The sequence below is a fragment of the Pelophylax lessonae genome (genome assembly GCF_965119305.1).
Source record: "Pelophylax lessonae genome assembly, chromosome: 6".
NCBI lineage: Eukaryota > Metazoa > Chordata > Amphibia > Anura > Ranidae > Pelophylax > Pelophylax lessonae.
Window position 1 is genome coordinate 109,471,014 of NC_138773.1, and position 27,542 is coordinate 109,498,555.

The window sequence follows — 27,542 nt, forward strand, 5'->3', positions numbered from 1 at the left end:
TCGTTTGATCGACTTCTGTTAAAGGGGTATGCTGGAAAACGTTTGTCAATCTGCAGGTGCTGTTGTGGGGGAGGGGGGGGGGTTGATTGGGTTGGATTTTTACCAAAGTGTAGGCAAACAGCAACAGTGGAAATGGGCCCTAGATATATCCTCAGTACAGGTCTCATATAACATAAACTATATCTGATATAAGATCTGTTGAGGGTTTGACGATCAATTTCCACCCCATAGGAGTAATTAAGATTACATTTCTTATCATTTAAATGTATGATTTAAATCATAAAAAGCAGCAAAACTGCTTCAGTGATCTATTGCAGATAATATGTTGTTCTGTCTCATATTCACAACTATACAACTAAACACATTTCAAGAGTAACATTTCAGATTATTAGTACAAGACACCAAGAAGATTTCAGAGTATGTACTTCATTAGGTTATTCTTCCAGCCATAACCCCATTTCTGTCTTCTGTAAAAGAAATACAAACATAGTTACTTTCTCATAGGCAAAGCACAGTCGCTGGAATTCATAGAGTGTCGGAGATGGAGATGGAGGAGATGGGCTTTGCCTTGCCCTGAGATAGGCTTTAAAGATAACTCTGATTTTAGTTTCACTTGAATATTAACATGCTTTACAACTTACCTGAGATGTCACTTCCTTCCATAAGTACATCTTTGGAGATGAACGTCTGTTTTTCCAGGACGAGAGACCTGATGTTAGAGAAGAAAGTCACTGTCATCTGTCCTTTCATTATGATGATTAAAAAAGCAAATATTTGAAGTAATGGAAAAACAATACAGACTTTATTTGAGTCAGGATAGAAGATTGGATAAGGTTAAACTAGTATTCCAAAATAAAAAGCACATACCGGAATGATCTGGCTTGGGTAAGAAACTGGCGAGCTTGGTCAATTTCCTTAGCAAGTCTTTTCAGATCATCACCTTCAAATATCGGAAGAACAGGATCCTGGGTGATAGCCAAGTAGAGAAAAAGGTGTTATTACCATGCAACATTTATTTCAGGAATAAACATATCTGCACTTGCCTTCACTGTGATAAGGCTATAATACTTTAGATCCTGTACAAAAAATATACATTTTCAGCAATAAAATATTCATTCATAGTCATATCCTGTACTGCAGTTCAAAGGGAGGTATCTACATGCTAGGATGTCTACTTATCAATATTTTCACTCAAGATTCACACAAGATTCACCCTAATTCACCCACAATTAATTTAGAAGAAATGTGTGAATCTTGGGTGAAAACAATTATAAATTAACCTTTTATGTTTTCAAATGAACAGTGCCATTGAGCATTGAGGAAACACGAAAGGTTGCCTGAGTATCATGCTTACTCTGTCAAGGCAATATTTGTGATTCCCATATCTGACGACTAGAGCAGGGCCAGAACCCTTAGGTCCAGTCTCCAACGGGGTCCATACTGGGTGAACTATATTGACTATTGTATTCTACTGAGCAGTCTATGCCTAATATAGCAGGCTACAGAGTCCGAAATGGCAGCCGGAACTGCAGATACTTTTCTCTGCCAGCATGTCCAATCTTTAGACTTGTAAATATCCACAGCCAATTTTGGTAAGAATTTATAAATTGTCATTGTTTTTTTCAACCTCTAGACATTTGCTTCTAAATTCAGCAATTTAAATATATGTTAAACTGGGTTTACAAGATGTCAAAAGCAGTCAGAAAACTCATTATTTATGAAAGAAACTTGAAATCAATTTTCTTTCCCTATTTGTCTTTGATTAAGAAAAAAAAGTAGCTGTGAATAAAAAGCAGACAGCATGCTTTCAATAGCACATGATAGCCAAGTCCTGATCTCCATCACTGAAGTTCATAGACACACGGCTTTTGGTGCCTAAAACAACACTCCTCTGCTGGGATTACCTCTTTTACCTGGAAAATGTCCTATTTTTTACTTTTATTTCGAATTTCTGACAATGTACAAAAAAAAATAAATTAAAATTAGATGACGCTATTTACTAATGATAGTTTGAAAGTGTCCCCTAATAACTACCGTATTTATTGGTGTATAACACACACTTTTTCCTCCTAAAAATGGAGGAAAAAGCAGCAGTGCATGTTGTACGCCGATATGAAAAGAAAAAAAGTCCAGGAAGCAGCACCGAGAGCAGAAGGGGCGGGCCAGCCGAGGAGAAGGAAGGACGAGCTGTCATAAGACCAGAAGGGGGCGGGGCGGGCCGGGCCGAGGAGAAGGGAGAACGAGTGAGCGCAGTCATCAGAAGTCCCGCCTATGACAGACGTCACACGTCTCGGCAGAGGAGGCGGGACTTCTGATGACTGTGCTTGCTCGTTCTCCCTTCTCCTCGGCCCGGCCCGCACCCTTCTGCTCTTATGACAGCTCGTCCTTCCTTCTCCTCGGCCGGCCCGCCCCTTCTGCTCTCGGCGCTGCTTCCTGGATTTTTTTTAAAAACAGATTCGGATAGTTCACTGCTGATGAGGCTGCATGATATATGGACAGACACTGCTGATGAGGCTGCATATAGGGACAGACACTGCTGATGAGGCTGCATATAGGGACAGACACTGCTGATGAGGCTGCATATAGGGACAGACACTGCTGATGAGGCTGCATATAGGGACAGACACTGCTGATGAGGCTGCATATAGGGACATAGGGACAGACACTGCTGATGAGGCTGCATATAGGGAAAGACACTGCTGATGAGGCTGCATATAGGGACACTGCTGATGAGGCTGCATATAGGGACACTGCTGATGAGGATGCATTGCTGGACACTGCTGATGAGGATGCATTGCTGGACACTGCTGATGAGGCTGCATTCATGGGCACTGGTGAGATGTCATTTGATTAAAAAAAATGTTCTGAGTTCAAAGCTGTTTATTTTAAATTTAAGCTTTTTTCCTGAAATTTCTCTCCAAATATTGAGGTGCGTATTATACGCCGGCGCATGTTATACGCCGATAAATACGGTATGTAGGAAAAAAACCTCTATCACCTATAAACACAGGCCTACTTTAACCAATGGAAAGTCTGGCTCTGACTTTGAAAACAAAGGGCAAGATTTGTAAAAGCCGTTCAATATGCCTTCCTTTGAAATCTTCCAACTGAAATCTGTCTCAAAGCAATACCGCATAGAACATGGATCTCTATTTTCCACTTCTAGATTTATAGATCCTTTTGATTAATTAGCAGTTCAGTCTCCCTTTTGACATATCTACAAAGCTTGAAAAAAAATCTGTACAGTTTATACTGTATATATATATATATATAACATTTTCTTGGACTTGCATATACAGAAATGAGTGGTAAGAATACAATACATACATCTTCATCTTTGAACCCCTCAGTTAGCATCCTGTGTGCAACAAAATGTCCGTCCATATGTCCATGAGGTGAATGGAATCTCCCGCCAGACAGACATGCCAGCTTCTTTAAGAATTCATTGCCTGCTCTAGAGTATAGTAAGAAAAAAATAATAATATACTTGCTCTATAAATATAAGATAAGATACAGGTATAGATATTTTGAAGCAAATAAACCAAGTGTATTTTCAACATACACATAAAACATTTTACACAATTTTTTCAATTAAACAGACAAGGTAGACACACTCAGCCTGTGAAGAAAATGATAATAATTAATCCTCAAAGGATTATAGTTAATTACTCATAACAAAGTTAAAATATTTTAAGAATTTTTCAGTTATGTATGGATTAAATTGATAATATGTAGCACACACATACAGTACCTCTCTGAAGCATTAAATGAAACAGTGTGCAATTTGACACCATGAGACCCCAGAAGTTTCTCAGCCAGTAATAGGTTATAGCTGTTGTCTGGCTTTCCGTCTGTCAGCAGATAAACACCTTGTACGTCCAGGTAAGAAAAACTTTTCTGAAATTACACAAACAATAAGATGTTAACTATTGTTTTCAACTTTGAAGAATTTCTAACCCACAGACCAATGGTAGTAAACAAATTATAGAATGCCTTAAGTGCAACCCCCAACACTTTCAAAGGGCTGCAAAATAGCGTGCATTATCATGTGTTGGGGTGACTTGTGTTGAGTTATGCAGCCCATTATACAACATTGTAGTGAAAGTGGGAATAAAAAAGCCCTATCAGTTGTGTCACTGGCAGTAATAGTAACCTCCAGCATTGGTGTCAGTAGATACAATAATAGCCCTGTGCATTGGTGTCAATGAACACAATAAAAAATAATCCCAACAGTGGTGGCCACTGTTAACTTCCCTTTGCACTTAGTGGTCAGTGGCAGTGCTATTTAAGATCCCTTCCTCTTCCCCTTCCGCATTGGTGATCAGTGGCACACAGAGAGCTAGCGGAGCTCATGCTGAGCACCAGGTCTATCTGTGATCTTGCCAATGCTTGCCAAGTATTCACAGCCCTTCACTTTTTTCACATTTTGTTATGTTACAATCTTATACCAAAATGGATTAAATTCATTATTTTCCTCAAAATTCTTCAAACAATACCCCATAACGACAACATGAAAAGAGACATAGATCTGAGGAAGGGTACAGAAAACAAATCTCTGCAGCACTGAAAGTCCCAATGAGCACAGTGGCCTCCCTTTTCCATAAATGTAAAAAGATGGGAACCGCCAGGACTCTTCTTATAGCAGGCCGCCTGGCCAAACTGAGCGATTGAAAGAGAAGGGCCTTAGTCAGGGCAGTGACCAAGAACCCGATGGTCACTCCGACAGAGCTCCAGTGTTTTTCTGTGGAGAGAGGAGAACCATCCAGAAGAACAACCATCTCTGCAGCACTCCACCAATAAGGCCTGTATGGTAGAGTGGTCAGACGGAAGCCACTCCTCAGTAAAAGGCACATGGCAGCCCACCTGGAGTTCGCCAAAAGGACTCTCAGACCATGATAATCAAAATTCCCAGGTCTGATGAAACAAAGATTGAACTCTTTTGCCTGAATGGCAAGCATCATGTCTGGAGGAAACCAGTCACCGCTCATCACCTGGCCAATACCATCCCTACAGTGAAGCATGTTGGTCGGTGGATGTTTTTCAGTGGCAGAAACTAGGAGACAAGTCAGGATTGAGGGAAAGATGAATGCAGCAATGTACAGAGACATCCTTTATGAAAACCTGCTAGAGAGCGCTCTGGACCTCAGACTGGGGCAAAGATTCATCTTCCAACAGGACAACGACCCTTAGCACACAGCCAAGATAACAAAGGAGTGGCTATGGGACAACTCTGTGAATGTCCTTGAGTGGCTCAGTCAGAGCCCAGACTTGAACCCAATTGAACATCTCTGGAGAGATCTAAAAATGGCTGTGAACTGACGCTCCCCATCCAACCTGATGGAGCTTGAGAGGTCCTGCAAAGAAGTATGGGAGAAACTGCCCAAAAATAGGTGTGCCAAGCTTGTAGCATGATACTCAAAAAGACTTGAGGCTGTAATTGGTACAAAAGGTGCTTCACCAAAGTATTGAGTAAAGGCTGTGAATACTTATGCACATGTGATTTTTTTTTTTGTTTTTTATTTTTAATACATTTTCAAAGATTTCAAACAACTTTCTTTTACATAGTCATTGTGGGGTATTGTTTGTAGAATTTTGAAGAAAATAATGAATTTAATGAATTATGGAATAAGGCTGTAACATACAAAAATGTGGAAAAAGTGAAGCGCTGTGAACATTTTCCAGATGCACTGTATGCACTCACCCTCCTTTCAAAAAAGCCTGATGCATAAATTAAAGTCCACAGTGCATTACCACCTACACTGCAGCGAATTATTGGAAGTTAATATAACTATCGATTCTATTTTACTATTATATTTACAATATTTATCAATCCATTTATTGATTCCTGGATAAGTGCATAGTTGAAATTATATAGACCTGTAATACCTCTTGAATTACATAGCAACATACTTTCGGCAAATTATAAAACTAGTGTTGTCAAAACCTGACTTGATGTGATCTGGCATTGACCAGCGCAAAATAATTTGGAAAGCTAATTAGTCCACCTGAATGTTATTTCAGATTTTGGTTTTTCATTGTATAAACCCTTCTCTATGTGGCACTCTGTGACCCCCCCTGCATTCTGATGATACTGTTCTGCCTAAACAGATACCCTGTCAAGACTCCAGCACTCAGACAAATTAGGAAGATATAATAAGAAGACAGCATAGACTGGATAGTAGTGGCAACCTTCCAGTGAGAGGATTGAGTAACAATGGCTAGTCACTGATAAAAGACATCAGATTTCTACACTTCTGCCAACCAGGAGGTGGTATTAAGATGTGGACAACTCCCAAAAATACTTCCACGGATATCTGTAAATATAAGATATTATATACTTCAACCAATCAAAAGATGATCTTCTGTCAGTTAAAATCTACTTCAAGCTAGTGAGAAGATATGTTTTGCCCTTTGACCTTTTGTCTTCCATGTTCCCCTTTATGGCTATCATAGTTAGAGCATTTCTAGGAAGATTTTTTAAGACTAGCAATAAAAAAATTGCTAAAATGTATATGGAAGCTTCCAGTTCTGAAAATTTTCTGAAAATGCTAGTTACCTGACTGTCACACTGATCTTCTAATTACAATAGTCATACATGGCTGCCGGGCAACTAAAACTGGCAATACACTGTTCCAATTTTGGCTGGATCCAGGCTAACCAGACAAAATTAATTAATTTAGCATCCCTGTTGGCCACCCCTTGGCTTACATCCCTTGATTGATAAATTGGAGGAGAAGGGCAGAAAATTGATGGGCCAATAGCATCTACATCCAAATGGATGTAGGAATTGTTTGGATATTTTGAAAGCCAGATGTGAAAATAGATACATACAAAAAGATACATACAAAGAAAAAATATTCAGTGGGGTGATATAAAGTTTGAGATGTCCAGTTCCCAGGAGTACTTACCTCCATAGCATGCACAATACAGGAGTTTCCTCGAGGCTGAAGCCTGGAGAGCCACTGTACAGCATCCTGACATGCTTCATCAGTGGCTTCCACCAAACAATCCTGCCATTGCTCAATGTTCTCTGCAAAGCTGATCATATTGAACCTGTACAATAAACAGAACACAGAACATAGAAAATAGACATTACTATCATTTTCCTAGGTCCCTGTTTACAAAAGTGTGGTAAATGTATTGTTAGTATTATCTATTCTCACTATTGAAAGTTCTTATCAAAGATCTGCATATACTGTATATGAAGAACCCGTCATGGTAAAGCATGCTCATTTAACTGATGACTAGATGGACAACAATGAGGCAACCTCCAAAACAGAATCATTTTACAGGTGGAGGCCACTGAATTTTTTTTCCTTACTCATCTTTTCTGATTGTTTTTCACTAGTTTTCCATTTGGCTAGCGTCAGTGTCACTACTGGTAGCATGAGGCGATACCTGGACCCTATAGAGGTTGCACAGGCATTCCAACACCTCCAGGATGGCACATTGACACAATGTCGCATCCTTTCCTTCCTAACACATTACCCAGTCCATATCAGTATAGACATCCAGCATGATATTTTCCCCATTGAGATCTGATGTGTTTTCAAAGTGTTCCTTTAATTTTTTTGAGCAGTGTAAATACTGTACATGGTCTTTTGTAGTAGTACATGTAACACTTAGGTAGTTCGTTATCTGGGCTATTTATGCATATTTAGTTATCACCAAGAACAATTTTTTGGATACTAATATTTCATTTTATATCTATGGACTTATTTATTATATTTATCAGATTTTCTGTAAATTCACAAAATTTTGTGAATTTCACTAAAAGTGATCCCTCTATTATATTAACAATTTTTTGACACTGAAGTTGTGGTTATATAGAGTGTAGCTCTATTGAGCAGGGCCCTCTGATTCCTCCTGTATTAGATTGTATTGTAACTGTACTGTTTGCTCTCATGTTGCAACGTGCTGGCAAGCTGTTGGCACTGTATAAATCCTATATAATAATATACAATTACTTTGTGTGTGCAGTGAGGGAATATTTATTGATACTTGAGCAGCGCCCAGGTCGTGACGGTGGCATACAACTGATTAGAGTATGAGAAGCACCGGTGTAGATTTTTCAGCTACTTTACCTTTTTCCACGGTAAGACACTGGGTTTGTTTAAAATGTACATGCATTTAGGTCTCACCATTGCTGTAATCCATCTACTTCTCTAAATGTATGACCATGATGCAGTCATTGTTAAATAACATTTAAAAGAAGAGGGAGAGTGAGACATTTCTTGGACTCAGTAATGCCATGGTAAATTTACGTTTGCCAAGACCCTAAACTACATGGGGCAACCAATCAGCATGGAGCATCTAGAAATGATTTGACTGGCTGCAATGGCCATCAATCCAGATTTTTACATCAGCCCAACTGTTTGATCAACAACAAAGGCATGACAAGTGCCGATGTCCCCTATGGGACAGCACCCTGCAGACGACTGTAATCATTTTTTTTAAAAAAGCTGAACATTTCTAGATGGAACAGATTGAGCTTGAATTTCTAAATTCTACAACTAGTAAGAAGGGACTTATGGCCACATCACATGTAATCAAAATTCATGTCCACGTACCAAATGTTTCTAGCCCTTAGTTGTTCCCACAGCAGTGAGATCAAGCCCTTCAGCAGCTCTGGTAGAAAAGGAGCCATGGAGCTGGATGAATCAATTATTATACACACTTTACTCTCCAATACCACTCCAAACAGCTGTCGACTCCCTGCAACACACAGCATAGATCAAAAGCGTAACAAAACATTTACAACAATTTAAAGAAAGATGTAATGCAACCATAATTATAGGAAAATCAAGAACACCAGTATGTGTATTGGACGTGCTACATATGCCCAAAAAACATAATCAAAAATGAATGTATATAGCATCCTGTCTCCCACCCCTGCTGAGCTCATACTTCACACACAAACTTATTGGGTTTAGCTCAAGTGAAGTGGCTTTTATAAACCTAAGTCCTGCCAGTGAAGAACATTTTGGGGCTTTGAACACTTTTCTTCAAAAGTAAAGCTAAAAAACTCACACAAAAGGTTAGTCTTTTAGCATTACAACAATAAATATACATTTTTTCAGCTTTCTGGCTATCCTGACTGCATAGTCCCTGAGCCTGTCTCTGCACAGACTCACCACATTATCTCATTCAGCATTGTGACACACAAACTGCCCAACTTGAGCTGCACAGGCTCCTTAAAAATTATACACTGTGGTCTATAGGATCCCCAAATCTCTACTTTACTTTTTGATAGTAATTTTTATCTTTTGCTTTCACAAAAAAAAAGTCTTGTTTACATGCTATAGGAACCAGAAGTGATGTTATGACGTCGCTCTGGTCCTCCAAGGCCTCCCATCTTGCCTTTACTCCTCTCTTTTGCAAGCCACCAGCCTAGGATGGGTCCCAGGCTTCACCGATCGTAAGGTAAGCGGGGACGGGGGGGCACCCTCCCGCTACTTCTAAAAGTGATCCAGTGGCAAATTCGCCACTAGGACCACTTTAATCTTGTAGAAAATTGCCAGCTGAAAAAAAAAATACTGGGGTTATGGTATATTGCTGCAGCCATAACCCCTGTATTCCACCTGCCACCAGGACGTCATTTGTCTATGGACCAGTCGGCAAGTGGTTTAAAGCCGGATTTTAAGAAAACAGTTGTACAGCGATCTGTATCTGTTCTAGACAAAGACATTTGAATTTACAGAGGTAATAGGTGGTCATGGAGAGTTGAAAACTGTTTATACCAAGGTTTTAAAATTGCATGTGTAATGGTATTATACACTGTCTTAATACTTCTCTTAGGCGAGGGCCTTGAGGCCAGAAGAGATCCCCTCCCAGTGCCTGTTCACACACACTGCTTGCACAGCAGCTTGCCTCCAGGAGATAGAGAACTGAACCATAGACAGCCCCAATACTAAAAAGGCTGCGCACACCAGCCCAAACAAGATGTTTGTTTCCATTAAAATGTGGACCCAAGGTTAGACGTTTTATCCTCCCAAGTCTCTACAAAGTCTTTGGGCTCCAGGACCCATATCCAGGAGTTAGCCATCCTGGAGAAAACTCTCTACTCAGAACAGACATCCTGGAACCTCTCAACCTGCAGAGAACACTGGGTGACATCTAACTGACACCATGGCAAGGTGCAGCACTGTCACACTATATATATATATATATATATATATATATATATATATATATATATATATATATATATATATACATACATATACCATTTAGCTGAAACCAAACTGATCATCATCTTAAAAAAGAAAAAAAAAGCTAAATAAATCACCAGATAAAAGCCACTGCAGTCGCTGAATATAGCGTTTCAAAACCTTCTCCAGTTGATCGATATATTCCTCCAGCTCCTTTGGCTGAAATTGAAGGTGTTTCACCACTCCCTGTAAGCGATAAAAATCATGATTTTTTTTAAAGTGGTATACAATATGAATATGCATGCAAACAGGACAACAATACTATACATATCACCATGGTCATTTGTCATGAATAAACTAGGGTACAACCTCATTTCTAAGGCCATGTTTACATTTATCCCTGTCCGCTTTTGTCCGTTCTTTAAACATCCATTGTATTGCATTTAGATGCATTTTCTTTGGACTACTGGCCATTACAGCGCATAAAAATGCCAGCCTCATTGAATAACATTATATTTTATGACACGTCCTTTTTTTTTAATGATGTACATTTTAACTTGTGACGGGGACCTAAATCTGCTGTGAATGTAACTAGATTAAGAAGATTTATTAATGTATGAAACCTTTTCTCAGGCATGTCATTTAATAAATAGGTCCGGAACTAATAATTTTTCTACAAGACTATTTCAATGCAGAGAAAACCCTCCTCCATCTGACAAAATTATAACTAACATATAAAATGTTGCTAATTTATTACCACAAAAATAGCATATAGACATAATGGACTGAGGATTTCAACATAACTTACCCTGATGTTCCTTCACACAGTAATGCTATAAGCCAAAATAATTATCCACAATAGAATCTATGCAATCGTAAAGAGGTTTAAATCCACAAAAAAAGTGCAAAGCAACCATATATGGTTTGTAAAGCATGATAAACAATTCATAATAAAAGAGGTAGAATGTACATAAAAAAATGAGTCAGCTGGACTGAGCATGCACATGTGCCCACCATCTAACCTCTGTAGTGACTCAAACTATTTTAGAACAGATATGTACAATAATTGGGTAGTAGACTAAACAGGAATAAAGCTGGCCATACATTAAACTTCTTTTGTTTAGCCCTGCTCTGCTCTCTTCCTGCACTCACAGGTTTTACTGAGAGCTGTGGGAGCCTTTGGCTCTTGCTGCTGTCAGTCAAATCCTGTGAGGAGGGAGTGTGGGGCAGAGCAGAGCCGTGCTGTCTATGAATGCACATAGCTTGGCTCCAGAGCGAGCCTGCAAAAGTGCCCCCACAGCATCTGGCTTGCTAGCGTTGGCTAGGTAGGAATGGGGCTGCTTTGTGCAATGCCATTGCACAGAGCAGGTAAGTATAACATTTAATAATTAAATGTTTAACCACTTACCGCCCGCCCGCCGTCAGGTGCGGCCATTGTTCTGGGTGGACGTCATATGACGTGATCCCATTCATGCAGGGCAGGCGCGCGATCGTGTGCGCACCGCCCTGCACTGCTGGTGTCGGCGTGTCCCCGGGACACAGCCCGTCACTGAGCAGGGGGGAAACAGCCAATGGGCATGGCTGTTTCCCACATGATCGGCTGTTTTCCAATGACACCGCCGATCACAATAGCAAAGCCCGGAATCAGACCGCGCATGCGCGATCGGGAGCGCGCAGTGCGGTCTTGTCGGTGGCTCTGTGTTCCCTAGGAACACAGCTAGTCACCAGCAGTAGTAAAGTCACTGACAGTGACTGTTTACTATGTGATCGGCTGTGAATCCATTCACAGCCGATCACAAAATGTAAACACAGAGCAGTAACTCACTGTTACTAGCTCTTCTCCCCTCACACAGTTTCCAGTGTGTGGAGAGCAGAGCTAGAAACAGTGAGTTACTGCTCTGTACACCTGTCACAAAGTAAAATCACAAAAATAAAGGTCCCCACACAGTCCTCAGCCCCCCCCCAATTGCACCTGTCACACAACAGTCACCTCATCAGTGCCCAGAAATTGACACCCATAAGGCTACGCTCACATGTGTAGCGATCGCGGGCAGAATCACTGCGATTCTGCCCGCGATCCGGATATCATTGCAAATCACGGGCAACGCAATAGCACCCCAAACGCTGTGCGATGTTGCCGCGATTTCCACCTGCCGAATCACGGTAACATCGTGCAAACAACGCATGACGCCCAAAAAAGGTACAAGAGTTTCTTTGGGGCGTCATGCGTTGTTTGCGCGATGTTACCGCGATTCGGCAGGCGGAAATCGCTGCAACATCGCACAGCGTTTGGGGTGCTATTGCAAATCACGGGCAACGCACAGGCGTCCCGCGATTTGCAATGATTTCCAGATCGCGGGCAGAATCGCAGTGATTCTGCCCGCGATCGCTACGCTCACATGTGAACATAGCCTAAAGTGCACCTGTCACCATAGACTGCCATCAGTACCGCCGTGCACCATCGCCCGTCACCTGTCACCCATCGGTGACCATCGCCCGTCACCTGTCACCCCATCAATCACCGTCACCTGTCACCCCATCAGTTATCGTCATCTGTCACCCTATCAATCATCATCACTTGTCACCCCATCAGTGATCGTCACTTGTCACCCCATCAATCATCGTCACTTGTCACCCCGTCAGTGATTGTCATCTGTCACCCCATCAATCATCGTCACCTGTCACCTCATCAATCATCATCATCTGTCACCCCATCAATCATCGTCACCTGTCACCCCATCAGTCATCGTCACCTGTCACCCCTTCAGTCATTGTCACCTGTCACCCCATCAGTCATTGTCACCTGTCACCCCATCAGTCATCGTCACCTGTCACCCCATCAGTCATTGTCACCTGTCACCCCATCAGTCATTGTCACCTGTCACCCCATCAGTCATCGTCACCTGTTTGCTATATACATGCAACCACTTACCGACCGCCTAACGACTATATACGTCGGCCATTAAAAGCTAAATACTGGGGTTATGGCAGCAGATAGCTGCCATAACCCCGGTATTTTTTTAAACGGCGGGCGGTCGGCTTTCAGATAAGGGTGGTCCCAGTGGCGGAATCGCCGTGGAGTTACCCTTACGGTGCAGGGGAAGAGGTGGCCCCCCCCTCCCGCCGCGTCCCAAACGTTTTCCCAGCTTACCGGACCCGCCGGCAGCGGGGAAAACTATCTGGTCCCGGATCCTCAGAGACAGGAAGTCGAGTGAGGGCAAGATGGCCCTCACTCGACTCTATGGTCTAGGAGGACCGGAGCTACGTCAAAAGTCGTTGCCTAGCAACCGGTTTAAAGGGCCGCTTTTTTTTTTTTTTTTCCCTTTTTCAACAATTTTTTTTTTTTTTTCTTTTTTAGTGTAGTTGTGAGGTGTGAGGTCTTTTTGACCCCAGATCTCACAATAAGGAGGACCTGTCATGCCTATTTCTATTACAAGGGATGTTTACATTCCTTGTAATAGGAATAAAAATGATCAAAACATTTTTTTTTTAAACTGTGCAAAAATAAAAAAATAATAAATAAAATAAATAGGAAAGAAATAAAAATAAAATTAAGGCGCCCTGTCCCCGTTAGCTCGCGCGCAGGATCAAACGCATACGCAAGTCCCGCCCAAACCATACATGTGAGGTATCTCCGCGATCGTTAGAGCGAGAGCAATAATTCGAGCCCTAGACCTCCTCTGTAACTCTAAGCTGGTAACCTGCAGAAATTTTTAAAATGTTGCCTATGGGGATTTTTAAGTACCAATGTTTGGCGCCATTCTGTGAGCATGCGCAATTTTGAAGCATGACATGTTGGGTATCTAATTACTCGGCGTAACATTATCTTTCACATTATGGAAAAAAATTGGGCTAAATTTACTGTTTTCTTATTTTTTAGTTCAAAAAAGTGAATTTTTTTCAAAAAAATTGCAAATTGCATTTGACAGACTGCAACGCAGATATGGTGTGATAAAAAATATTGCAACAATCTCCATTTTATTCTCTAGGGTCTCTACTAAAAAATATATATAATGTTTGGGGGTTCTAAGTAGTTTTCTAGCAAAAAAAATGATTTTTAGCTTGTAAACACCAAGTGTCAAAAATAGGCCCAGTCTTAAAGTGGATAAATGGACAACTTTGTGTAAAGTGCTACTTGGATGTTAGGCCTCTCTATGTGGCTAGGCTGTGTAAAAGTGTTACACATGTGGTATCGCCATACTCTGTACATGCTATGTGTTAGAAATATTGCATAAATGGACAGCTTTGTGTAAAAAAAATGCGTTTTCATTTTCTTTCCACATTTTCCAAAAACTAGTGGAAAAAAATGACATATTCAAGACACATTATGCCTCAAAACTTATACGTTGGGGTGTTTGCTTTCCAAAATGGGGTCATTTTATGGGGGTTTCCATTGTCCTGGTGCTCCAGGGCCTTCAAAAGTGTGATAGGTTGTCAGGAAATTATATGTGTAATTTATGCTCCTAGAATGCCGGACGGTGCTACTTGGATGTTAGGCCTCTGTATGTGGCCAGGCTGTGAAAAAGTCTCACACATGTGGTATCGCCATACTCAGGAGGAGTAGTAGAATGTGTTTTGGGGTGTAGTTGCAAGTATACATATGCTGTGTGAGAGAAATAACCTGTTAATACGTCAATATGCAAAAAAAAAAAAATCTTCATTTTGCAAAGAGTTGTGGGAAAAAATTACAACTTCAAAAAACTCACCATGCCCCTTATTAAATACCTTGGAATTTCTACTTTCCAAAAAGGGGTCATTTGGGGGGTATTTGTACTTTCCTGACTTTTTAGTGTCTCAAGAAATGAGATAGGCCTTCAGTACATCAGGTGTGATCAAGTGTGATAAATTTTCAATGATTAGCACCATAACTTGTGGACTATATACTTATTTTGGTTATTTTTACCAAAGATAAGTAGCAGTATAAATTTTTGCCAAAATTTGTTAAGAAAAATGACTCATTTGCTAAATTTTATCACAGAAACAAAGAAAAATGCGTTTTTTCACAATATTTTCAGTCTTTTTTTATTTATAGCAAAAAAATAAAAAACCCAGTAGTGATTAAATACCATCAAAAGAAAGCTCTATTTGTGTGAAAAAAAGGACGCAAATTTTTTATGGGTACAGTGTTGCATGACTGAGTAATTTTCATTCAAAGTGTGAGAGCGCTGAAAGCTGAAAATCAGTCTGGGCAGGAAGGGGGTAAAAGTGCACTGTAGGCAAGTGGTTAAACCGGAGTTCCACCCAAAAAGGGAACTTCCGCTTTAGGTATTCTAACCCCCTGACATGCCACATTTGGCATGTCATTTTTTTTGGGGGGGGGAGCGGGTACCTAGTTTTGACAGGTACCCGCTCCCACTTCCGCTCGGAGCGCCGCGGCGCCCTGAACGGAAGTTCTCCTCTCCCCCTCCCTCCCTGCAATCTTCTGGGACATGTCTGAGGTCCCAGAAGATTGCCGGCCAATCAAGACGCGCAGCGCGACTCATGCATGCGCAGTGGGTACCCGGCTGTGAAGCCGTAAACTGTCACAGCCGGGTGCCCACAGCAGTGATGCCGGCGCCGAGGGAGAGGATTGAGGCTTCGGACGGCCGCATCGCTGGACCGTTGGACAGGTGAGTGAAATGGCTGGAACTCCGCTTTAAACATTGTCTTTACAACCACTATAAGTGTTTGGCTCGCAGTTGTATCACAGTACTATTGACTTAAATTGGTGATTTTCACAGGCAGTGTCACCTGTTAAACGTGTTATGGTGGGTTAAATTTGCAGCAGCTGTGAAGCAAAGCAATGCAAGCAGGACATGTGTACAACCACATTCAGCTGCATGTTATGTTTTAGAAGGGAGGTCAGGGGGACAGTAAATGCATGGCCCAACTACTGATTTTTACCCCTTTTTTGCCAGCTGTAGATATGACACCAAACCGCTTGGATGGACGAATCTCTGGGTGCTGGTTGTCAGAAGACTCAAACAGTGACTGCAGCTGATTGACTGCAGTCAGTGTTCGGTCAACTTTTTTCCTGCCCAGCTCCATCAATTTCTCAGTTGCAGTTTGTCAAGTTGTGTCAGCAGGGACACCCACCGCTCAAATATTAGCGAATTCACAGGAATTGGAGCCATGCATGGCCGGCTTTGGAGGAGAGGCAATAAGGTCACTGAGCAGAATACAGGGATCACTTTACAAGTGAGGATATAAAAGGCTGGCTCCATGTTCACTGCAATCAAACACACCACTTCACTAGGAGAAACCAATTCAGTAGTACTATGGGATAATGAGTTTTGGCTTATCTTTTTTTCCCATATTTTTCTTCTAATACCTTACAGTACCTCATCATTGCTGCTCTAATCTTAATATTACACTAAACAAATTTCTATCTCTTTCTATGAAGCTCATCAGAGACAAATCCTTTATTTTTTGTTGCGGTAATCATTTTTTTGAAACAGAAGCATATGCTAAATGGTTCTTTAAAATGTATGAAAAGCCCAAATTTTTGCTTTTGGGTAAAGTAGAGAAGAGTTAGAAACCAGCCATGTTCCATTGCCGTCTGATCCCCCACTGAGGGGTTTAACCCTGTCTATTTCTTCTGGTGACCACAGTCACAGAAACAAAAAAGAGCTAGGAAATCAAATGTCACAGTTGTCACCAGAACATAAGGTGAGGGGAATCTCTCAAATGGGGACACCTGTTGCTGTGACAGCTTTTAAGAGGAATTTCCTATATTTTGGATTGATCTCCTCCTTACTTGCTGTTGCATCTCCAGCACCAGAAGTGCAGATAAATTTCCTAAACCCGACACTGGCAGCAAAAAACTAATTACAGTTTTAACCCTTCCCTACTTTAAACAAAAAAATAAAAATTTGGCTATACCTAAGATTTACAAGACAAAAAAAGAAAGGCGCCTCTAAGTGCAGTAACTAAAGATGTTTTTTTAAAAAAAGGTTAAAAAACACTCACATAGGGCTGGATAGGACATGAGCAACATAAAGCATGATAGTCCGGGATCCATCCAGAATCTTCTGGGCCACAGTACTATGGTGAGGACACCCGGAGCTCCGCTTCCAGTAAATGCGTCCTCTCAGCTGTGTGCAGCGTGAGACTCCTAGCAACAGAGCAGGGACATGAGCGACCGGTATCCTGTGACGCGGGTGGATGGGCGGTTTTTTTATGTGAGTGTTTTTTAACCTTTTTTAAATAAACATCATTAGCTACTGCACTTAGAGGCGCCTTGCTTTTTTGTCTTCACTATCTCCAGAGCAGCTTCTCCTCTCACGTGCTGCCCAGGTACGGTTTTTAGAGAACTCACTGTAAAACTCTTTTCTCTGAGTCCTCCGACAGTCGCAGCCCCTCATATAGCCTTCCCGAGTGGGTAATGGTACCCTCTGCAGGAGCAAGCGCTTGTTCCTGCAGAGGGCGCCATTACCCACTCGTGAAGGCTATAATAAGAAGAAATACACTTTTTTCTTGACCTAAGATTTACACATATACTCTTATTCTATCAGACATGTATACACACTGATCCATCTACCATCAAATATTATTATTAGTCATTAATAGCACAATATACTGTATATGGTATATCACAAAGTGCTATATAAAATTATCAAATACTCACGTTAATCTCCACACTTGGGAAAATAGTGCAGTATTTTGCAGAAACCTGTTTGTGTAATGCTGGCACCAACTTTTTCTGGTGAGTGCAGTCTGGACCAAATACCAGCTTGGTGAGCTGTAACTTCAGCTTCTTCAAACCGTACTTTTTCAGCCACTTTTGGGAAACAGAATACAATGATGTTCATCAAATTTGAGCAGAGTTTTGACTATATATTATAAATTTAACTACAGATTATCTTCAGTGACTACTGCAATTTGAGCATTCCAGTAACAAGTCTAAAGCTAATGTATGCACACTATATGTCTGTATCACGAACAGGGGTCAGGCTCGAAGACCAGTTGCTATAGCAGTGGGAAGCTCACGAAGAAACCAACAGGATAGGTACACAGGCAGTTTACCCTAGCAGATGACACGGGCTCTCTTGAGGTGCGGAGTCTAAGTACTAATTGGTGTTCACCAGAGCTCCTGATGGTGGAGATGGATTTTGCTACTTGTTAGCACCAGGTCCTCAGGAGAGCCCCACCAGGAGGTGAGCAAGCGGGGGTCCAGTAGCAGATTAAGCAGGTAAGGATCAAACAGAAGCATAATCAGTGAAAAAGCAAAAAGGTCAGTAACAAGGAGTTGCAGGTTGAGATCAGGCCAAAGTGTAGTTGAGGAACAAGCCAGGGGTCAATAACGAGTGGCAGCACAATATGGATGGCAGCAGGGAAGACAAGCGTGAGATACTGGCTGAGAGCGCACAATAATCTGGCAAACAGGAAATGCAGAGACGGCTCAAATCAGAAAGTTCATGGGAGGAGCAAAGAGCTCAGGGTTCAAGACAAGCAAGGTTTATGACAGGATAATTCAAGGAATTGCCCAGAGAACTGTCCAGTGAACTGTTCAGCATTCCAGGTAACTCAGCAGCAAGAGACATCGTGGGACACAGCAGAGATTCCAGGTAAAAATCCAGGCCCTGACAGTCCATCTTGATAAGTATGTATATTATTGGTCAACACTGGCCATAGACAGAGAGATGTCTCACTGAGTTCTATGCACCTTGTAACCAACACAATAATTTCCCTGCTTCAGCTGTTGGTTAAATGCCACACACATGACATGCAGTGTTAGATTGCTTTCTGATCACACCGATATTTTTATACTTACTAAATACCGAGGCATTTTCAAGTGTGCATTGGTTAACTTCCATTATCAGAGAGATATCAAGAGAGTAAGAGGGAAAAACAGTACTAGTAGTCAATTAAGATTGCCGCAGTGTAATGGGCATGTTGACAGGAGAAGAAATCAGAGTGACAGAGAGATGAGCACATCCTAGTGCTGCAGGAGGTAAGAGAGAAGAGGGGACCTGTAAGTGAAAGTTAAACTGCAACAAAGAAAGATCAGACCCCCCCCCCCCTTCCCTATTGGAAAAGGCTGTGCTGTGGGGACGGAGCTATGTAAGGCTTCATTCACATGTAAAGCTGCATTTTTTCCCAAAATTCTGCTTCTAAGAACATGCACTTTATGTGCTTACGCGTATAACACATGTATGTGTTTGTAAGCAAGTATAATAAGTCTAAAAAAGGGGAAAAATAAATTAGCATTATGTACACATTTGCATCTTCATGCGCGTATTTTACTGATCACTACATAGGAAATTTTCTCCTAGGAAACACATGTATAATAACACCAGTAAAATGTTTATGGTCGTGTGAGTGAAGCCTAATCTGAGCCCCGTTCATATTGGGCCGATTTGACATGCGATTTGACTTTTTGCCCCACTTTCAAGTTTTTTTGTGTCTTGTACAAAACATCATGAGGCTGTCATTGTTTTATAGTATGCTGACATCTAGTGGCGGTTTTGGGCCACTAAAAACTATTTACTATGTGATTTTGGTATCTCCCTCTGTCTTTGCCTCCTGTTTCCTGCTAATTAGTTTATTCCCATGTCTTCAATGTTCTCTCAGTCAGTGTTAGTTATTCACAGAGACATGGCTTAGAAAAGTTATTGTCTTCTTATACTTGTAAAGATTGGAAAAAATGTCCCCTGTACTTAAATTTGCTGAAGTACTATTGCATTGGATTCAACTTTTGTGTGTTATTGAAGAGTTATCTGCATGTGGATGGTGCCAAGTCAACAGGTAACCATACTCAGGGGCGTACCAAGGGGTTGGCCAGACTGGAGCCCGCCAGGGGCGCAGGCGCGGCTCAGCCTGCGCCCCCGGCGCCTCCAGGCAGTGTGCGGCTCCAATCCCGGAGCCTGCCCCTGTGTCCACTCCAGGCAGCGTCAGTGCGGGCTCTCCGGAGCTCTGTCTTCGCCTACACATGACGCCGGTCAGCAGTCACATGACCGTGACATCAATCGGCTCCAGCTGCGGCAGTCTGGGGAGGGTGATTGCACTGAGGCTGTCCCAGGAACCTGTACCGCCGACCAGCACCTTCAACCTCCTCTCCACTCCCAGGACAAGCTGACCAGGGGACCCCTTTCTCCCTGTCACCCCCTCTCTCTCTCTGTCACCCCCCTCTCTCTCTCTCTGTCACCCCCCTCTATCTCTGTCACTCCCTCTCCCTGTCACCCCCTTTCTCTCTTCCTGTCACCCCCCTCTCCTCTCCCTGTCATCCCCCTCTCTTCCTGTCACCCCCTCATTCTATATGTCACCCCCTCTGTTTCCCTGTCACCCCCTCTCTCTCCCTGTCACCCCCTCTCTCTCTCTCTCCCTGTCACCTCCTCTCTCTCTCTCCCTGTCACCTCCTCTCTCTCTCTCCCTGTCACCTCCTCTCTCTCTCTGTCACCTATTCTCTCTCTCTGTCTCTCGGTGTCACCCCCTCTCTCTCTCCCTGTCACCCCTTCTCTCTGTCACCCCCCCTCTCTCTCTCTCTCTCCCTGTCACCTCCTCTCTCTCTCTCCCCCTCCCTGTCACCTCCTCTCTCTCCCTGTTACCCCCCTCTCTCCCTGTCACCTCCCCCCTCTCCCCTCTCTCCCTGTCACCCCCCTCTCTCTCCCTGTCTCCCCCCTCTCTCCGTCACCCCCCCCCCTCTGTCCCTGTCACCTCCTCCTCTCTATCTTTCTGTCACGCTCCCTCTCTCTCTATCACCCCATCTCTCTGTCAACCCCCCCTGTCTCTCTCTTTGTCAAACCCTCTCTCTGTCAAACCCCCTCTCTTCTCGCCAAGGGCGCTGGAGACCCTAGGTACGCCTCTGACCATACTATCAGGACAGACGGCCTGAGGAGGTATGCCAATGCATTTAGAACAGAACAATTACTCTACTGATAACTCCTGGTGGATTCTTATATCTGTCTTCAAGGTTAACTACTTTTAGGCTCTATGTGTGTCTTTGCTAGATTCTGTGATATGGATGGTAAAGTTTTTTAGTGAAAAAATGTACAATCTGATTATTTCTTTACATCTAAGTTTTGGAAACCAGCATCAAAGTTATGTAATAATGTATGTCTTACCGCTTTGGATGAACAGCATTCCTCTTCTTTGGGCAGTGCAATGAAGGGAATACTTTTCCTCACAGTTCTGGTAACTGGATAGTCTTTGTACACCACCCCTGTGGGATAAAGGCAAATAATGGATCCTGTTAAAGTAGAACTCCTGCCAAAAAATGTTATTCATTGTTTGCCAAAGTAGGGACAGGTTGGAACCATTGTCAGGATTACATTCTTGTGTATCTGTTGGGGAGATTCACTTCACAGACAAAGGAGTGTGGGGAAATCTCCGCAATGACAAAAACAGCAATACAGTGAAAAACGTTCCATTTTCTTCTGCCAAAAATGCTATTGCATTGTACATTGTATCTTTTGTAATTAGGCTACCAGGATAAATTGACACAATTAATGATGACTTTATTATTCAGTAGGTTAAGCATTGTAATGGTATGTCTCAGTAGAAGTCCGCTCGGAGGAAACGCGTCAGAGAGGAGGCGCGCCGTCACTAACTACATCCGCGGTCCGCACTGCAGGCGGCCACGGATCTACAGGGTTCCAGCAAGCTTATTATATCGTCTTAACTGTAAGTGCATCTTTGATTATCAGCAATAAAAGTTATAAGGATAATGCACTATTAGTACCCCCTTGTTTATTTTTGGGAAATCACCTGCGAACACCTGGATGAAGTTTCACTTCCAAGGGACAACAGGGAGCCGCAAGCTTGGGGGACGGTCATTACCATTGAGCTGAAAGATATCCAGAAGTTATCCATACACCTTAAGTTTTATGTCGTCTGGTAAGAGTTTATCTACTCTCAAACCGGCCACGAGGTGGGCAGAGCTGGGCTATCTATATCACTGCACGCATCTTTTTTGTTTGGAGATATATTGCACCTTATTTTTTACCCGTCTGGTAAAGGGAATACCTGCACCTTAAACAAGCACCTTGAAACACCTCTCCCTTATTTGTTTTCATTGAAATCACTTGTTTGGTATTGGGATCTCTTCATTTAAGGACTTATGTGAACTGTTGCATATATGGACCTTTTATGAATTTCATGGACTTTTATGTTTTATATGTCACCCTATTTATTAATGACATTGGTGTTACTATTGTTCACATATTTATGTTTATAAGTTTCACAGAATTAGCGCACTACACATTTTAATCAGGTTAAGCATTGTAGATAAAAGATAAAAAAATTTCCGCGCTAATATGATTAATAATTGATAAATATATGTCAGCAGCCAACACAAAATCAACCAACAGTGACTCAAATTAACAATAAAACATAAAAGTGTAGCGCTAAAAATATTGATGATCACAAAAATGATGAATAGTGTCCAAATGAATGGAAAAAAAACTACTAATCACAATGATGTGTATAAAGAAAAAAAGAGTGTCCAAATGAATGAGTCCCAATATAAATGATATAAAATGAAATCATAAATCCACGTGCACAATATTGCAAGAAGTGATTCAACCCGTGACACCCAGGGTATGTAAAGGAAGGGAACACCTCGGTCAGTGGCGGCCCGTGCATAGGGGGCGCCAGGGCGCCGCCCCCCCTACCCCTAAAAAAAAAAAAAAAAAAAAACGAAAAAAAAAAAAAAAACCAAAACGAACAAATAAAGTTGTTCAAAAAAAAAAATTGGGTTCGCCGGCCTGAACCCAAGGAACTGGTGGCTGGGGGGGGGGTGGGGTTACCTCCCAGAAGAGGCGCCGATTGGCTGCCTTCTGGGGAGGTAGGGGGGTATCCTGGGCGCAAGTCTTTGCGGTTGGACACCCCCACTTTCTGATATCCTGGCTGTGATTGGTCCAGTCTACAGCCTGGACCAATCATCATCCAGGATATCGCTGACGTCGCAATGGGGGCGGTGCCGGTGCGTGCGTCAATCACTCACCGTCACCGCCGCTCAGAGAAGAGGAGAGGCCGCCCGCCGGTTCCCGCCGCCGAGACGACGAGGGAGAAGGACCCGCCGCAGAAGAGGAGGAAGAAGCTGAGCCGCGCCGCCGCCAGGTAAGTTTGAACGGAGCACGCACGCTGACACTCTGCAATCATTGGGGGACAATGCTGGCACTCTGCAATCATTGGGGTACAATGCTGTGGCGCTCTGCAATCATTGGGGTACAATGCTGTGGCGCTCTGCAATCATTGGGGGACAATGCTGTGGCACTCTGCAATCATTGGGGGACAATGCTGTGGCGCTCTGCAATCATTGGGGGACAATGCTGTGGCGCTCTGCAATCATTGGGGGACAATGCTGTGGCGCTCTGCAATCATTGGGGGACAATGCTGTGGCGCTCTGCAATCATTGGGGGACAATGCTGTGGCGCTCTGCAATCATTGGGGGACAATGCTGTGGCGCTCTGCAATCATTGGGGACAATGCTGTGGCGCTCTGCAGTGATTGGGGACAATGCTGTGGCGCTCTGCAGTGATTGGGGACAATGCTGTGGCGCTCTGCATTGAAAGGGGCTCGCACGCTGAACTCTGCATTGATGGGGACACGGAACAGTTGCATTGAAGGGGGCACGCACGCTGAACTCTGCATTGTGGGGGCATAGCACAGTGTTTATTGCATTGAAGGGGGCACAGCACAGTGTTTATTGCATTGAAGGGGGCACAGCACAGTGTTTATTGCATTGAAGGGGTCACAGCACAGTGTTTATTGCATTGAAGGGAGCATGCACGCTGAACTCTGCATTGTGGGGGCACAGCACAGTGTTCATTGCATTGAAGGGGGCACAGTGTTTATTGCATTGAAGGGGGCACAGCACAGTGTTTATTGCATTGAAGGGGGCACAGCACAGTGTTTATTGCATTGAAGGGGGCACAGCACAGTGTTCATTGCATTGTGGGGGCACAGCGCAGTGTTTATTGCATTGAAGGGGGCACAGCACAGTGTTGCATTGAAGGGGGCATGCACGCTGAACTCTGCATTGTTGGGGCACAGCACAGTGTTCATTGCATTGAAGGGGGCATAGCACAGTGTTTATTGCATTGAAGGGGGCACAGCACAGTGTTTATTGCATTGAAGGGGGCACAGCACATTGTTCATTGCATTGAAGGGGGCACAGCACAGTTGCATTGAAGGGGGCATGCACGCTGAACTCTGCATTGTGGGGGCACAGCACAGTGTTTATTGCATTGAAGGGGGCATAGCACAGTGTTTATTGCATTGAAGGGGGCACAGCACAATGTTCATTGCATTGAAGGGGGCACGCACGCTGAACTCTGTATTGAAGGGGGCATGTACACTGGTCTCTGCATTGAAAGGGGGCATATACCATCTCCTGTACCATGACCTGTGCCATGCCTATACCATATCTGTGCCATGCCTATACCATATCTGTGCCATGCCTATACCATCACCTGTGCCATGCCTGTACCATCACCTGTGCCATGCCTGTACCATCACCTATGCCATGCCTGTACCATGACTTCAAAGTCACGCAATTTTTTACTGCGTTTTTTGACGCGAAGCAATACCTATTACATTTTTCTTTTTGCGCCCCCCCAAAAATTTTGAGCACCAGCCGCCACTGACCTCGGTGATGGGATATGTTAAGCAGCTTACCAGATTTCCTTGGCTGCTCAACTTAATGAGTCAGCCTCTCCCAGCTATTAATCAAGACCGCTGAAGATCTGGTGTTAGATGAATGCTTTATCGATGCAAGTAGACCACCTCTCAAGAAGCATGTAACAGATCAGTATAGGATTGGTGCTCCTCAATATTTTTCATCAAGCATAAATGAATATGTGGGAAGAAAAGAAAGCGAAGCCCATAGCGTAATCCCGTTCTTGAGAGGTGGTCTACTTGCATCGATAAAGCATTCATCTAACACCAGATCTTCAGCGGTCTTGATTAATAGCTGGGAGAGGCTAACTCATTAAGTTGAGCAGCCAAGGAAATCTGGTAAGCTGCTTAACATATCCCATCACCGAGGTGTTCCTTTCCTTTACATACCCTGGGTGTCACGGGTTGAATCACTTCTTGCAATATTGTGCACGTAGATTTATGATTTCATTTTATATCATTTATATTGGGACTCATTCATTTGGACACTCTTTTTTTCTTTATACACATCATTGTGATTCGTAGTTTTTTTTCCATTCATTTGGACACTATTCATCATTTTTGTGATCATCAATATTTTTAGCGCTACACTTTTATGTTTTATTGTTAAGCATTGTAGATGCAAGTCTGAACTCTCCCAGGCCTGTGATTCTAGAAGAAGCTCAATCAACCACCTTCCAAGGCCTGTGATCCTAGAGGAGGCTCAAGCAGTGCTCTGAGTTTGGCCATAGATGGACTAAAAGCCGTCTGGTTTAGTAAGGACTGGTCAAATTTTGATCCATGTGTGGCCGTCCTTATAGAAGTTGATTGTTAGAACGACTTCTGTCAAACGAGAATATTGTATTTTTTTTTCAAACATTGCCAATTAACTACAGCCACTGATCAGAGTTTATAATTGTGAGGGTATCCACCCTAACTAGTAATATAATCACATGTGACAAAGCAAAAAAAAAATCACACATTCAAAACAAATTTAAAAAGCAATTATTGTAGCTATGTGATAGCGTTGCTAAAAATAGCCTCTTTCTCCAGTAGAAGCCATGATGGATATGGCGTAACGCGTAGAGGTACCAAGCGGTGAGCAGGTCTGACGTTACATTTGTGATCACCCTGGAATTGTGATTTTTTTTAAGCTGTTTTTTATTATAATAAATGTGAGTATAATATTTAAAGCTGGGATTTGTCCTATTGCTTCATTAGGTTTGGGTACTGCACCATTGGAGATTCTCTGCTTTTATCCCTACATGTGTTTATTTGGAGTAACACTAAGTACTGTGGAGTGATCCAGACTGAGAGCGGACGGCATTGTTTATCTGTCTTGTATTGCCTTAGACCCCTAGTGGGTTAATTATGGAGGCGAGCAGACACTTCCCCTGGTGATTCAGTACTTTAAGGAGTGGACACACACGGAATGATTCACAGATTGCACTTTTCATAGAGACTTTATTTTGGACCATTTATAGCACATTTGCACTTTAGAATGCTTTTTCCTTTTTTTCTTCTTCGCACCTTCGGACTTATTGCTTCACTTGCAAATTAATTAATCAGAGACGGCGTTCCTGCAATACTGGTGCACTCTATTAGGTACCAATTTTTTTATGTATTTATTATATATGTCATCATATGTTTTATCACTGTTTCTTTTTAAATATTTACTCTACTATTTATTTTTAGCAGCGCTATTACATAGGTACATTAATTGTTTATCTTGTAGATGTGGGAACACATTCAGGTGGTAGCAGCAGCTTTTATAGATTCATCACTGTTGGTTTTTTTAAGGGTAGCGCACAATTACATTTCTCTTTTCAAATTTAAAAGCAGCCAGCATAAATTTGTTGATTTTCAAATAAAAAATACATTAAAGTCAGTATGCAGCACTACAAAGGGTTAATGGCAGTCTATATTGAATGATAAAAAGGAGGAAGATGGAACCCTGCACCAGCTTCAGAGTGAATTGACACCACACCACACCACAGTGATAATCCAATCTCCTTACCATAAGTAGGATAACATAAGCATCAACAGGAATCTATATAACGCCAACTCCAATCAACAGGTGGATGGCTCCACCACTGATAACACCAAGGCTGGAAAGGTATGCCACAAGCTTCCTTCACCACACAGGACTCCCATGGGAATATCCAATTCTTAGGTCCTAAGGATTGGATATTCCCATGGGAGTCCTGTGTGGTGAAGAACGTTTGTGGCATACCTTTCCAGCCTTGGTGTTATCAGTGGTGGAGCCATCCACCTGTTGATGGGAGTTGGCGTTATATAGATTCCTGTTGATGCTTATGTTATCCTACTTATGGTAAGGAGAAGCTCAGAGGAAAGTGTAATTAACTTACCAATATTTCTTCCATTTTCAGTGTAAAAAACATCAAAGGAGGCTCTCTGTTGTTTCTTTTGTTTTACTTTCTTGTCACTAGCCAGATCCCAGTCTTTAAATGCCTGAGCTAAAATAAAAACATGTTCAATAGGCTTTCATTTTTCCATTACATTTCCAGATTGATTTGATTTCCAGAAAAAGACAGTATATGATCACTTTTCATCTTCCAGCAGATTTGGTGTGTGTGTAATTAGTGTAATTAATAATAAAAGCCCTCTCAGTGTGTATACCTCCAAAAGTTTGGATCAAATTCAAATAAATATTTTACTGTTTTTCTAGAATAATTTAGTTAGTGAATATTAAAGGATGTCTAAACCCAAGAACAAACATGTACATATTTCACTTTTCCAGACATTAGATGTGATACCTACATGTGTTTCTCCATAGATACAGTGCAGTGTATG

The 27,542-nt window shown here is 42.3% G+C and overlaps 1 protein-coding gene across 1 annotated transcript in view; it reads right to left on the reverse strand.

The window, feature by feature from the left end:
* Positions 1–387: 387 nt before the first annotated feature.
* VWA3A (von Willebrand factor A domain containing 3A) overlaps positions 388–27,542 on the reverse strand; it is a 112,066-nt gene continuing 84,911 nt past the window's right edge. Inside the window, exons 24-34 of the mRNA XM_082261287.1 lie at positions 27,098–27,205; positions 21,194–21,291; positions 17,758–17,910; positions 10,289–10,397; positions 8,571–8,715; positions 6,909–7,053; positions 3,752–3,897; positions 3,328–3,454; positions 868–965; positions 642–709; positions 388–467 (exon numbers count right to left, since the gene is read on the reverse strand). Coding sequence (XP_082117413.1) covers positions 430–467; positions 642–709; positions 868–965; positions 3,328–3,454; positions 3,752–3,897; positions 6,909–7,053; positions 8,571–8,715; positions 10,289–10,397; positions 17,758–17,910; positions 21,194–21,291; positions 27,098–27,205 — 1,235 coding nt within the window. The 3' untranslated portion in view covers positions 388–429. The remainder of the gene's footprint in view (positions 468–641; positions 710–867; positions 966–3,327; positions 3,455–3,751; positions 3,898–6,908; positions 7,054–8,570; positions 8,716–10,288; positions 10,398–17,757; positions 17,911–21,193; positions 21,292–27,097; positions 27,206–27,542) is intronic.